The 14,254-nt window shown below is 42.4% G+C and overlaps 1 protein-coding gene across 1 annotated transcript in view; it reads left to right on the forward strand.

Annotated features, from left to right (window-relative positions):
- The first annotated feature begins 317 nt into the window (after positions 1–317).
- The window catches only part of HIRA (histone cell cycle regulator), a 33,575-nt gene continuing 19,638 nt past the window's right edge, over positions 318–14,254 (forward strand). The window contains exons 1-14 of the mRNA XM_083149203.1: positions 318–590; positions 1,154–1,216; positions 3,125–3,235; positions 3,432–3,522; positions 4,303–4,397; positions 4,527–4,622; positions 4,741–4,901; positions 5,017–5,184; positions 5,312–5,425; positions 5,728–5,798; positions 6,945–7,050; positions 7,193–7,405; positions 11,866–11,951; positions 12,059–12,247. Of these exons, the coding sequence (XP_083005329.1) occupies positions 554–590; positions 1,154–1,216; positions 3,125–3,235; positions 3,432–3,522; positions 4,303–4,397; positions 4,527–4,622; positions 4,741–4,901; positions 5,017–5,184; positions 5,312–5,425; positions 5,728–5,798; positions 6,945–7,050; positions 7,193–7,405; positions 11,866–11,951; positions 12,059–12,247 (1,601 nt within the window). The 5' untranslated portion in view covers positions 318–553. The remainder of the gene's footprint in view (positions 591–1,153; positions 1,217–3,124; positions 3,236–3,431; positions 3,523–4,302; positions 4,398–4,526; positions 4,623–4,740; positions 4,902–5,016; positions 5,185–5,311; positions 5,426–5,727; positions 5,799–6,944; positions 7,051–7,192; positions 7,406–11,865; positions 11,952–12,058; positions 12,248–14,254) is intronic.

The following is a 14,254-nucleotide window of genomic DNA, read 5'->3' on the forward strand; positions in this document are numbered from 1 at the left end:
GAGATTAGCAATATCAGTAGGTGAATAGCATCTAATGAAAAACCAAAGAGGTGTATTGTCTGATATACTGGAAGTTTGATGTGCATAGAGTATATCTCCCCTCTCCATCATAATGTAGGTGAAGTATCCAATGTCGCATTTATATCACATGTATTTAACATGGAGAGACGAGTGAAATATATGTCTCATGAGATGTCTGTCAGGAAATACGTGGAGCAGCAGCTGGAAACATCCTCCTGGGGGTATCATCAGGCTGTTGCCCTCAGGCTCTACCCATTGTTCTCCCGTGTCAGTGGCGGCCGGTGACCCTCCTCCCTGCGTGCGCTCTAGTAACAAGGAACGCCTGCTCTCTGCTCCGTGTTTCCAGTAGGACGATTTTAAACCTAACATCCCGCGGGCTTCCGGTCTCGGTGGTGCGGGTGCCGGAGCGGGATGGAGCGGCGCTGAGAGGCGGCTCCGCGGCGGGGACCAGCCTGCACAGAGAGCGGGGGGGAGAGCCCCGGGCCTCAATGGGCAACCGGAGCTGACACCCTGCTCCGGGCACAGCGGGACAATGAAGCTCCTGAAACCCACCTGGGTTAATCACAATGGTGAGGGAGGAGCGGGTGGGGTGATGGAGTGGACCCGGGGAGCCGCGCATATCGAGAGGGCTCCAAATGAGTAGAACTTGTAAAGGGCCGGTGCCTGGTCAGTAGCCAGAGTTAGTGTAGGGGTGGCACCTGTGTGCCCTGGCTAAGTCTCCCCCTGGGAACCCCCATTGTCAGGGCGAGGTCAGACACCCATCGCAATGTAGGGGTTACTGACTGTATGTAATCCCCGTCAGCAGTGTGTCAGAGATTTGCAGCCAGGTATGCTGCCCGCATACCTGGCTGGAAAGCTCCATATTCCCCGGCACATCCTGGGCATCTACCTGCCTCCTCCCTCTTGCTGATTCCTGCTGGGGATGGAGCAGCGCCCTGTAGTGCTACTGTTGCAGCTGTCAGGATGCGATACTTGTGTTACCTTTATACATATTGCTGTGTTCTTGTATAACTTGCCTTGTATACGTGAAGTACACTATATTAGTGGGCTGCATTATGTTAGTAGCTGAAATACTCAAAATGCTCTGTTTCATGTAAACAAAGCTGCATATTTTTTTTTTTTTCAATTGTAGGCAAACCAATCTTTTCGGTGGACATTCATCCCGATGGCACAAAATTTGTTACTGGAGGACAAGGTGGGTGTTGTAGATGTGAAATAGTCTCAAAATCTATTAAGAGTTGGTAGACAACCTAAGTTTCTTTTTTTTTTTTGAATGAGTACTATCCTCCTGTATATATGCTTACCCAGAGGCATTATTAGAGCTGCATCTTTTCTCTGAGTTTAATATTGCGCTATGGAAAGCCGTCCACCCCCTGCTGACAGTGCCAGGCAGGGGGAAAGCAGATGTATCTGGAGTCTTTTCATCCTATGCTTGCTCTAGAACTGAGCATCTGAACTTAGGGCTGTTGTAAGGCACATACACACTAGGAGATTTTCATTTCAAAAGACTCTGAAAAATATATCTTTCACCAAAGTAGTACATACAGGCTGACCTATTTTCCTCACTGAGCAAGAGATTTTCAGTAGGTTAAAGACTTTGCTGAAAACTTTCATCATAACCATAACAAATTATACATTGGGCGCAGTGGCGGCGGTAACATATACATTGCTGGCTTGCAAAAAATGTAAGGCATGGCTTTGTGGGACAGAAGATGCCGCACACCGGAATGGCCATTACACATTATGCTGCACACCGTAATGGCCATTACACATTATGCCACAAGTGCCGCTTACCTACATGCTCATTGCTAGGGTTTTCTTGTTCCTTGCCAGGGGTAACATGCACAGTGCCAGGGGGAAGTTACTGTGTGCCCTGCACTGTGCAGTAAAGGATACAGCCGGGCAGAGTGGTGGGAGCCAGACTGTCTCAAAACAAGTTTATCCGTCCATGGCGTGGCTATTGTAATGGTTCTAACTGTGCGGAGTTTGTATTTTCTCACTGTACTTGCATGGATTTACTCCAGGTATTCCATTTTTCTCCCACAATCCAAAAATCTACTGGTAGGCTAATTGGCTCCCAACAAATTAACCTTAGAATGTCTGTGTGTGCGTGTACTTGTGGTAGGGAATATAGATTGTAAGCTCCACTGGGGCAGGGACTGATGTGAATGTTCAAATATTCTCTGTAAAGCGCTGCAGAATATGTGTGCGCTATATAAGAAACTGTAATAAATACATGACATGCTGACTCGCCAGCATATCGGAACTCGTGGCCTGGCAGCCAATCGGGCATCGGTGGCTTTTATTTGGCTGCCGGGCCCCAAGCTCCAATTGGATTGCGAGTCGCGTCGTTTGAAATAGCCACGCCATGGACGGATGGACCTGCTTTGAGATAGCCGGGTTTCCTACCGCTGTGCCCGGCTGTCTCCTTTAGTGAGTGTATGGACCTTAAGTGTTCTCTGCTTATATACCGGGTATTAAACCAAGCATATACAGATAGTGGTGGATATGATCTATAGCTGGGGTAGCCAACACTAGTCCTCGAGAGCTACCAACAGTGCATGTTTTGCAGGTCTCCTCACAGAATCACAAGTGAGCTAATTAGCTCCATCTTTTAAAATGTGTCCGTGATTAATGAGTGCAGCAGCTAGGTTGTCTGGAAAATGTGAACTGTTGGTAGCTCTCGAGGGCTAGGGTTGGCTACCACTGATCTATAGAGATATGCATGTAGCTCCAGGGTAAGCAGTGCAGGTGCAATTATGACCCATTTGCTCTTAACTCTGCAGAAGCCTCTCTTTAAAGATCTGGAAGCTTTGTTAAACTGTATTTCAAAATACCGGCTAAGCCTGTATTGGGCCAGATGCACCAAGTGTCAAAAAGTGATAAAATGGAGAGTGTTAACAACCAATCAGCTCCTGTCTGACATTTTTCAAACACCGTCTATGATATGGCAGTTAAGAGCTGATTGGCTTGCTGTTTATCACACTTCATTTTATTACTTTTTGAAGCTTTGTGCATCTGGCCCATTGTATTGCTGAAGGCCTAACAGTTCCTAAGCATCCTGCACCATGCATTATTTATTTATTTACTTATTTATTTCCAGGGCAAGATTCTGGAAAAGTTGTTATCTGGAACATGCCACCTGTTGCTAAGGAGGAAGATGAGAAGAATGAGAGTATTCCCAAGATGCTGTGCCAGATGGACAACCATTTAGGTACCAGACCACATCGCAAATAGCTGCTCTGGGGGTTCACACCTCTTGGTTGAACAAGAGGCAAACTTAAGATGGTGTCAAACAACCCAGGGATGGGGACTAGCGTTGGAAGAGAGGACACAGTATGAGCAGTTCGTTATCCTCACCCTGCTGTCACTTTGGAATTGGATTAATCTTTGCGTACACTCTGTTTCAGCCTGTGTGAACTGCGTGCGATGGTCCAACAATGGAGCATATTTAGCGTCTGGAGGAGATGACAAACTCATCATGGTGTGGAAGAGATCAGGGTGAGCTGAGGACATCTGTCCACACTGCGCCTCGGCTTGTGCTGGAGTGTATTGAAGTGTCTCACTTAAGGGATTATAAACATTGAAAATATGTCTATGTTCTGTGCCAAATATGAAGCCTGTTTTATATCTTGTTGATATTCATGTCTAGGGGGTCAGAGAAAATCTCCCTAATCGTCTGAATGTTTTAAAGCAGACATACTGCTTTAGAGTATTTATTTAATTGGCCGTGTGGCCCAGCAGTAATGGAGTCACACCTGGCCGTAGAGGATATCCTGTGATTGGAGATGGCTGTCACTTGATTGCGTCATATATGCTGCAGAATGCCTCTGGTCACTTATAATGCATTTATAAATGTAGATGTTTCAATCCCCTTTTGCACCTGTAGATAGTATTTAGTCTTTTTTGATTTTATTATTATTTTAGCTGAATTGAATTCTCCATGGCCCATGTAACATATAGGGGGGGGGGGGGGGAATGGTTTTGACAACCTTCCTAACGAGTCTGATTTTATACAGAACAAACAATAGAATAAGGGGAGTTTGTAGTATGGACACTGAGCAATGGTACTGTCAGGAAGTGCACTATTATTATTGGGATAGTACTCTGTGACTGAAGCACTTCCTTTGTCCTACATAAAGAAGAAACATGACGGACTATTGGATTAAATCATAGGAGAATCATACAGTACCCAGAAATGATTGGCTAGACTGCATGACATGTGATGGGATGTATCCAGAAGTATATAGGATATTGTTCTACTTTGTGCTCATCTCTCAGATACATCGGACCCAGTACAGTTTTTGGCTCCAGCAGCAAACTGGCAAATGTAGAGCAATGGCGCTGCCTCTCCATCCTCAGGAGTCATTCGGGAGGTGAGTACCTTATCTGAAAACATGATTTACTACAGACCTATCTGTCTCCCTCACAATAAATTGCAGTGTCTCATATAAAATAAAGCTTTACTTCACCTGCGTTGTGAATTTCCTCCTGTTTTATCTCAGATGTAATGGATGTGGCATGGTCTCCTCATGATGCCTGGTTGGCTTCCTGTAGTGTGGATAACACGGTTGTTATCTGGAATGCTGTGAAGTTCCCCGGTAGGTTATACACCCCTTCTGCAGGTTATACTATGTTTGATCATCCCAAAGTCCTGATTGAAATATTTAATATTGTCATTTCAAAATTTGTATCTGATCAATATGTTTCTAATCTTAGAAATCATAGCTACATTGAAGGGTCACTCCGGATTAGTAAAGGGACTGACTTGGGATCCCGTGGGAAAGTACATTGCATCTCAAGCTGATGACCATAGTCTGAAAGTTTGGAGGACCATGGACTGGCAGCTGGAAACCAGTATCACAAAGCCCTTTGATGAGGTACAAGATATGTGTTGGAGCTTTTGAGCAAATATTGGTCTTTCTGTGGTTTGTCCAATTCTCAGCCTTTTATGCATATGTTACACAGTATTTTTACATATTGTGTTTCCTACAGTGTGGAGGGACCACCCATGTTTTGCGTCTTAGTTGGTCTCCTGATGGACATTACCTAGTATCTGCTCATGCAATGAACAACTCTGGCCCAACAGCACAGATTATTGAACGTGATGGCTGGAAAACCAACATGGACTTTGTGGGACATCGAAAAGCTGTCACTGTTGTGGTAAGGTGACATCTGATATTCCTTTGTTAAATAGAATGTTACATTTATGTTTCGTTTTTTTTTGTTGTTGTTTTTTTCAGTTTATGTACTTTGCCAGTTATAAACGCCTTTCTCTATGTTGTTCCAGAAATTCAACCCAAAAATCTTCAAAAAGAAACAAAAGAATGGGAGCTCCAGCAAGGCGAGCTGTCCTTACTGCTGCTGTGCGGTGGGGAGCAAGGACCGCTCGCTGTCTGTGTGGGTGAGTGAGGTCTTCTAGTGCAGCGCCCATATTATGATGATCTGTATTTCAGGGACTATATGTCCCATTAATAAAATGTTTATGGGACTTATTTGTTGAGTAGCATATCTTGCTTGCTTTACTTTCACCACAAAATGTTTGTTTTGCGGTTTAATCCATTTATTTTTTATTTTTTTGCTGAATCTCAAGGTTGTGTGACTGAATGCTTGTAGATCTTTCAGTTATCGGAACACGTTCTAGCATAACATCCACCTACTTATCTAATAAGACTGTCTGATTTGCTTTGGTTTATTTTTTTGCAGCTCACCTGCCTTAAGAGACCTTTGGTGGTAATCCACGACCTGTTTGACAAATCTATTATGGACATCTCATGGTACTATATATACTCAATTATGCTTTATGCTGGAAATGTTCACATTTTTTATGCTCTTCCTCGTATTACTCTACCATTGCAGTTGGCAAGTTAAAGGGGCGCAAATTGATTGTAGCATTCATTGTAACAGCCTTCTCCTACTATATGTGTATGTGCGTTACAGCACATAAAATTTTGCCTTTTTAAAAATTAAAATATTCTCTATTCACTGAGTTTAGGTGAAGGGTAATGGAATGAGCTCTTGATTTGTTAAATAGGGTTATTAACTTACTGATTGATAACATTGCAGATCTACTTATGCATCATTCTTAAAATTGTCATATTAACTTTAGAGTGAATTGTGGGCAGAGCGCTACCTGGGAAAGGATGCATGTCTGGGTGCGCTGCTGAAAAGGGCATGTTGCCACTCAGGGAACGTCTGGCATTTGTGGAGATTAGCTTTCCCTTCACTGTGAATAGATGCCATGCACATGGCATTATTTCCACAGCATCTTACAAAGTACAGAAACCGTATTCCCAAAACAAAAAATGAAATGCTGTAACCTATTGCTTTTTATTTTGTAATCAAAAAAATACATTTGAGAAGTGTTTGCTGTGAATTAACAGCACATTCATCCAGTCTTCATTAATGTTTACCACTGTAATCTACTTATGCCTGTCCACATTGTAAATAGTAGATAGACAAGAAATATAAATTGTCCACCCTGGATTCTAATTGGGCACTCGATATGTCAGTTTGACACAAATGTACTAATGTCAATTAAGATATATATTTAGTTTATGCACATTTTTAATTTGTTATATGCCCCCTTATACGTATGTCCAACAAATTCAAGTTTACACTTTATAACAGAGTATCCTTTAATAAAATCTGTGATCGTCCAATAAAAAAATTATTTTGCTCTTTGTTTAAATAGTACCCGATTGCTGATGATTATTATTACTACTCCATGTGTATCACTGCTTTGTTGAAGTGATCGACGTTTATCCTTACATTTATTGGTGTCCCAAGAGTTTAATTTGCAGATGAACCTCTAGAGAAGTGACAGCAGCTCTGTTCTGTGCATTATCACTCTCAATCCTTGTTTCCTTCCCCTTCATTATTATAAAATAAGAGTCAACAGCCATGCTCTGTTTGTTTTCCAGGACCCTGAATGGCCTGGGCATATTAGTATGTTCCATGGATGGATCAGTCGCTTACTTGGATTTTTCACAAGATGAGCTTGGTGACCCACTAAGCGAGGAGGAGAAGGTACTGTGAAACTCATCCTTCCTGTATTTTGACAATATGTTGCAGCTGGAAACCATGTATACAATATTTGTTTCTTTTGAATCCTGCTACTTTATATGGGTATTTCTACTGTCCACATTATGTTATGCAATATGCATTGCAGAATAATATCCATCAAAGCACTTATGGAAAAAGTCTAGCCATCACCACGGAGTCCCAGCTGCCCAACACCATCATAGAGAACCCGGAAATGCTTAAGTTTCAACAAAAGAAACCACTGCAGACAGATGTAGAGCATGCCTTTGCTCACAGGGATGCCCCAGCACCAAAGGTGGCCAGTATGGTAAATGGCGAAAGTCTAGAGGACATCAGGAAGGTAAGAAGCTGCCACTTAATGACTGCATTTGTTTGGGCGTATCTTTCACTAACCGCATGTGTTTATTTTTTTTTGAGAGTACCTTATGCTGGGCATACACAGTAAGATAAAATGCTTGCCAGACTGACATTATATGACACTGCAGACATCCGGCGCACACACACAGTGAAAGATCAACAGTGTGGGTGAAATTTTTATAGGATGAGAGAGTTAGAAAGTAAGCGATTTGGTGAGAATCTCCAGGTTTTTTTTTTGTTTTTTTTAAAGCAGCAATCCCTTATACTGCAAAACCAGTTTGTTGCAGTGTAAATAATTGCCGCTTTAAAAAACCTGAAGATTTCTTACCAAATCTCTCACTTTCTGAATCTCTCATCCTATTACATTTCCCCCTGTATGTCACTTGATAGCGGCACTCTGCCATGTCCTTTCCATGTGAAGGAACAGGGGAAATGTCCATCCATCTGTGGCAGCCACAGCAGGGCACATACTGCCTGATGCGACCAGTCACTTTGAAAATATCCAATCTAAGGGACATTCTGGACGATCCGGCACATCTGACTGATCACTGTTTTCAGAACCGTCGCCTGCATACACGCTGCACTCGATCCATGTGATATCGGCAGATTGGACAGATAATTGCACTGTGTATGCCATACATTACTAATCACTTGATAATCAAAACAGAGCTGGAAACCTTCAGAATTAGTTACTTCACTCTTATGTGCATAAGTACATAATGTACCAAAGTAAAGCCAATTTGTAGGGTATGCGGTCATTCAACAGGCAATAGGCCCACATGGAAAAGGTCAACATGAGTTCTTTATTATTATTGTTATATTTTTTTTGAACCGACTTGTTCATACTTTACCGTTCCAACAGGCATAGAGGTAGAAGCATGGCGCAGGGACGCGGTACGCTAATACAATGTCTTTGTTGAACAATGACAGTGATGGCTAACTGACACTCCAGCTGTTGTTGAACTACACATCCCAGCATGCCCTGCATGCAGTTTTAGCATGGCCAAATAGTAAAACTGTATCAGGGTATGCTGGGATGTGTAGTTCAACAGCTGGAGTGTCAAGGTTAGCCATCACTGACCTATGATGACAGACACCAAAAATAGTAAATAAAAACAAAAAAAACCTTGTGGACCTTTTGACCATGTAGACATAATGCATGTTGACTTTTTTCATGTGTCAACTTATTGCCTGTCGGCCTAAAGATCCACACCCAAATTTAGAATACTTTGGGCTTGTAGCATATAGTTTATGCTTTTAAGAAATTGGCAAAATGAGGGTAAAATAACTACTGAGGCTCAAAATGCAATATACAATGTTTAAATAGGGGCCATTTAACATAAGTGACTGGGAAGGACAAACTGGATTCGGTACTTGTGTAGTTTCACGGCGCCACCACGCGCACAGTGAAACTTTGAAACTTGGCAGCCTGCCAGACGCTCTGTGTTTACTGTGCACGTGCCGCTCTAGCTATTCTCAGCGCAGCGCGTGGCTGCTTTCCTGATGTAGGCTACGTTATCAGCGTAGCTCTGGGCAGCAGCAGCGCACGCTGCCTCGCGCTGACAGGTCACTGTGGTACTTGTAGTTCCACAGTGAAATAGGCAGTCCTGCGCACTGATGACAATGCGGGCACGTAAACTGGACACCCTGGCAATTTAGACGCTAAAGCGTCTAAATCCAGACTCCCCGAACTGAACACCCCGGCGATTTAGACGCTAAAGCGTCTAAATCCAGACTCTCTGCAAACCACTAAGACGGGGGCATCTAAATTTAGACGCTAAAGCTTCTAAATTTGGCAGTGTCTAGGGGTACACTATTAAACCTGTTCACAATGACACTAGTCGACGTAACAGCTGTCGAACTTGTTAATTCCGCTATCCACGCCAACCATGTATTCCGCGGGGCTCGCTGCGCTCGCCACACTATATAAATGGCCCATGCGATGCGATTTTCCTACGCAGAATAGTCCACTAAGCAAATTGCTTCGTGGGCGCTGTGATAATACACAAGTACCGGTAACTGGTTTCCACCATTACCATAGCCAAGGTCAGGACATGCAGTAGAAAATGCATTTTTGGAATGTACTCAAAATCCATTCTTTTCGCTGATGTCTGGGCAGACAGTGCATATCCAGCAATGTGACTGAGGTCAGGGCAGGCTGCTGACAGTATCTTCAGGGTTGTGGTTGCAGCATGTGGGTAGACCGTGCATCCCCAGAAACGTGGGTGTGGCCGGAGCAGGCTGCTGCATCACCAGGGCGGTTGCTGTGGCAGACCTTACATATGAAGAGGTCAGGGCAGATAGCCCACAGGATGGAGTAAATTTACTAATGCTGGCCACACATCAGACCAACTTTCCTCCAACCATCCAACTAGTTGCTTGGATGGAATAAAAATATGGTACTGGATGGGAGCAAAGGACAATCAGAAATGTGCTCACAAACCCAGGAAAATGGAGAAATACATTCAGTCAAATTGTTTAAATCAAACAGGTTCAACTACAGTACCGTGTCTGAGCGACAGCTGTTGTCCTTTACCAGATTTTGGGAGCAAATGTATGAAGTAAATATTACATTTGCTCCCATCCAGTACCATATTTTTATTCTATCCAATCAACTAGTTGGCTGGTTGGAGGAAAGTTGGTCTGATGTGTGGCCAGCATTAGATGGGCGTTCTATTGTAGATGGAATGTTGCCCATAGCAACCAATGAGAGTATATCTATTATCTTCAAGAACAGGGATGGGGAACCTTTCCAGCTATTGTCGAACTATGCATCCCAGCATGCCCTGCTACAGTTTTTCTATTTAGCCATGCTAAAACTGTTGAGATATCTTCCACCCTGACAAAAGTCCATTCCATCTGACAGCAGGACAGGGACTGCTACATACAGAGAGGGCTGTGAGGGCATGATGTAGCTCAGGGATTCAGTGGGACAAAATGGAGGAGTTAATAAATGTGAATACTAGTTCTTCATTGTTGAGTTTATTTATAAATGGCTGTAATACCTGGCATTGCCCGGATTTGAATCTTCAAGTTATCAATGAGTTGGATGTAATGATCAACATGAAAGTAATTAGCAGCTCTTCCAGCACACACTTCAGGTGGCTGCCTAGTGTGTTTGCTGTTTTTGCAGTGTATCACTGTTTTTGCAGTGTATCACCAATAGCCCTAATCACTTTTACATTGCAACATGAGTTTAAAGTCTGCCTCCCATTATCACTTTAGCTATTCCAAGTCTTTTGAGTACACATTTTATTTATTTTTCTACCTCCATTTTTGTCAGTTTTTTAGTTAATTGATTTATGGTTATTTCAGGTAATTGAACTATGGTTCTTTATTTTAGTTCATTAAAGTTTTCCTGTGTTAAAGTACTGCCCAATGTACACCAATAGAATGTCCAACCGGGACCTTAACTCCTCTAAAACCTGCCAATGATACAACTGGGTCATCTCGCGTTGTTTCTTTTCCATTCTGTACATGGCCGTCCCACCTGGACGGACTGATAGAGAACAATGAATTGTGTGTGTGTGTGTGTATTAGTTCCAATACTGCCGGCACTCACTCAATACTTTCAACTTGCTCTGGTGCCTGAACAGGCATACATGCAATCCAAATCCCCCAAGAAAGGCGATAAGAATGACACTGTCGTACAGCAATTTAAAAAAACTTTTAGTGAAAAGATGCGGGTCCGCATCTTTTCACTAAAAGTTTTTTTAATTGCTGTACGACTGAGTGTCGTTCTTGTCGCCTTCTTTGGGGGATGTGGATTGTGTGTGTGTGTGTGTGTGTGTGTGTATCTATGTCTATGTATGTCTATCTTGTAGAAAAACAGCACTCACAATATTCCTCCGGAAGGTGCTGGGGTGTCTATAAGCTCAAACCACACTCCTTGTGGGTCAAATACATCAAAACGGTAAAGAGCGCACTCACCAGACTTGTATAAAGGGTAAAACTTCAAGACTTTATTTGATCCATTTTGAAATTCAAAGCAAGGTGACCTTGCTTTGAATTTTAAAATGGATCAAACAAAGTTTTGGAGTGTTCTCCTTTAAACAAGTCTGGTGAGTGCGCTCTTTACCGTTTGGATATATGTATATATGACTTGTGGGACAAGTTGTGGCTAGGTCTTACATATGTAAATAAAAACTTTTTAGTGGAATTTGTGTCTGAATCTGAAAATGAATTATTCAAAAGATGCATTTGTTTTATTTAGCAAATCTATGTTCATCAGGAAAATAGTGGTTCTTTAGCGGTATAACATTTTATTGTCCAACATAACCTCTAAGCTTCAGTTTTAGTTAGGTTAACTATATTTAGTGGCTGCTTTTGTCCCCAATCCTCTAACCCAGCTTCTAACCGTATCCCTGAGATTATGAGGAATGAATGTTAAGCTGAGAGATGGCGGTTATATTTTTAATGGTAGTAATTCTATGTTTGCTGCAGAATCTTTTAAAGAAACAAGTTGAGACACGGACAGCTGATGGTCGGCGTAGGATCACCCCATTGTGTATTGCCCAGCTGGACACTGGGTACGTATGTGTGCTATAGCTGCAGTTTGCCTATTTAGTCAGATGTCACAAAACTGAATCTGGATTTTTGAGGCTCACATAGTGATTATTCAAATGTACCATTGCAGGGACTTTTCTACAGCGTTTTTCAATAGTATACCGATATCTGGGTCACTCGCAGGGTCGATGCTCTCCTCTCAAAGCAACCAGCAACTCATATCTCTAGATTCGAACACTACCAGCTCAATGGGGGCAAAGTCCAGCCTAGAACCTACAGGGAATGCAAAACCAGCAGAAGAGACTGCAATTAAAGAGAGGTATTGTATGCATGTTCTCCCTTTTCATTTAATTTAAATAAAAGAAAAAAGTTGGAAAGGGTAGAACAATTTAAATATGCATTGGATGAATGATTTAGTCATTTCAAATAACTAAGCATCAAAAAGGGTTTAGATTATACCTCAAAGACAAAAAAAGTGCATACTAGATGGGCCAAGTTATTCTCATTTGCTGTCAAATTAGGCGCTTCTTTAATTATTCACAGATTCTACAATGGAAAGCAAATTTGTTTTGGAAACTCTTCCAAACACTCTTTTAATAGTAGTTTCCACTTGTAGATTGCTTTCACCTGTCTGTCCTATTTAGTATGGTAGAAGTCTGCTTTTGAAGACTACCACTTTGTACTTTCCCTCTAAAGCAGTTGTGTTATAGTCTGGGGCAGGCCTAAAAAAGGAACCAAAAACTGAATAGGGAAGTGAAGTTGAAGTATACCTTGTGTTATCCAAGACCTAATAATATTGTCAGTGGTACTGCTGAACAGTATTACATGTACACCACAAGTGGTTTGCAGCACCATACATTGACACACAATAGAACAATACAGGGTACACAGAACTACACATAAAAGTAACTGAAACCGCACAGGTAACAATTAGCAAAGGAGTTGTATGCATAGTACCAGTGATGGGTCGTTGCTAGAGAAGAGCTGCTGTTATAGATGGTAGCTGAGTAGGAGACTGCTGTATTTGAAGAGTGAGAGAAGATGGCCTTGCTCCAAGGAGCTTGCATTCTAGAGGGAGGAGGAGACAGGTGACCTGAGGTGCAGGCAATCTATGGGCCTGATTCAAAGTTTATCACTATTACAATAGTTATAATATCCGTTTGATTATCAAATGACTGCGTATGGATCGTAGCACACATGCACCAGCCCAGATAGAGGAGTAAAAAAGTGAAAGGAGGTTCTTGCATAATTTGACTGACAGGAATTTGGCATTTGAGGGTGCTAACTGGCCATTTTCTAAGAGTATCTGAACAAATCATATTGGGTGGTGATATTTTCACAATTCACTTGCAGAGTTGTACAGGGTGGGTTATCTTTGTCTGGGCAGCGGGTATCTACTATATGTAATCTGCAGCAATGTAGATGAGCGATCACCTCTGAATTAGGCCCTGTGGCTGAGCTTTGGTTTACGAACTCCACAGCCCTAGATCAGAAACTTTTGATTGGAAAAATACCTATAATGGCTAAAGTCCACGCAAGCTACATTGGTACCTTTTTGGTAGTGTGCCCTCTATGCAAAGGCTCTTTTTTTATACACAAATAGAAGCTACACCTATTTATTTTTTTATTTATAAATGCTGTTTCTATTACAGTGCAGTAAGCATCCTTTACTCGGATCTACAAGAAATTACTTCAGTTACCAGAAACCTGCTTTCCTTAAATGCGCCATTTCCAATCCCATTGTACACCAGAAAAATTGGAAATGAGTAAACCCTCCCCCAAAAGTGACAAGCAGTGTCTGCACAGCGTAATCATTGCTATAACAATGCAGCTACAAACAAAACAATACTGCAATTAATATTGTACAATTGCATGAAAAATAAGTCAATAATACTGCTTTCACATTGCACAACCTGCTCTGACCCGGTTTTTTAAACGTTTCTTTAACCGAGTCAGAGCAAATTTAACCCCCTTCACATTGCATGTTGTAAACGGTATATTACTGGTTAATTACCGTTTTTGTACCTTTCACATTGAACCTGTTGTGAAAGGTAAACGGTAATTAATCAGTAATATGCCATTCCTCCCCTGGTGCTTGCCAGCGCACACTGCGCACTCAAGCACACCAAGCAAAGCTACTCCAATGATGGGCATTAGAGCTGCATTGCTCAGGGGCTGACCCGGAGGCGGCAGCCAAAGCAGCAGCCCACCGCCGCCGTACCAACAGCCAGACCAGTACCTACCTCCCTCCCCTTCCCCGGGCAGAAGCCCCACTCACCCGCCTTCAGCAGCATCTTGCTGTGCGGCTGCTGCCTTCACCTCCTCC

Source organism: Crinia signifera, chromosome 1 (genome assembly GCF_055691185.1).
Source record: "Crinia signifera chromosome 1, ASM5569118v1, whole genome shotgun sequence".
NCBI lineage: Eukaryota > Metazoa > Chordata > Amphibia > Anura > Myobatrachidae > Crinia > Crinia signifera.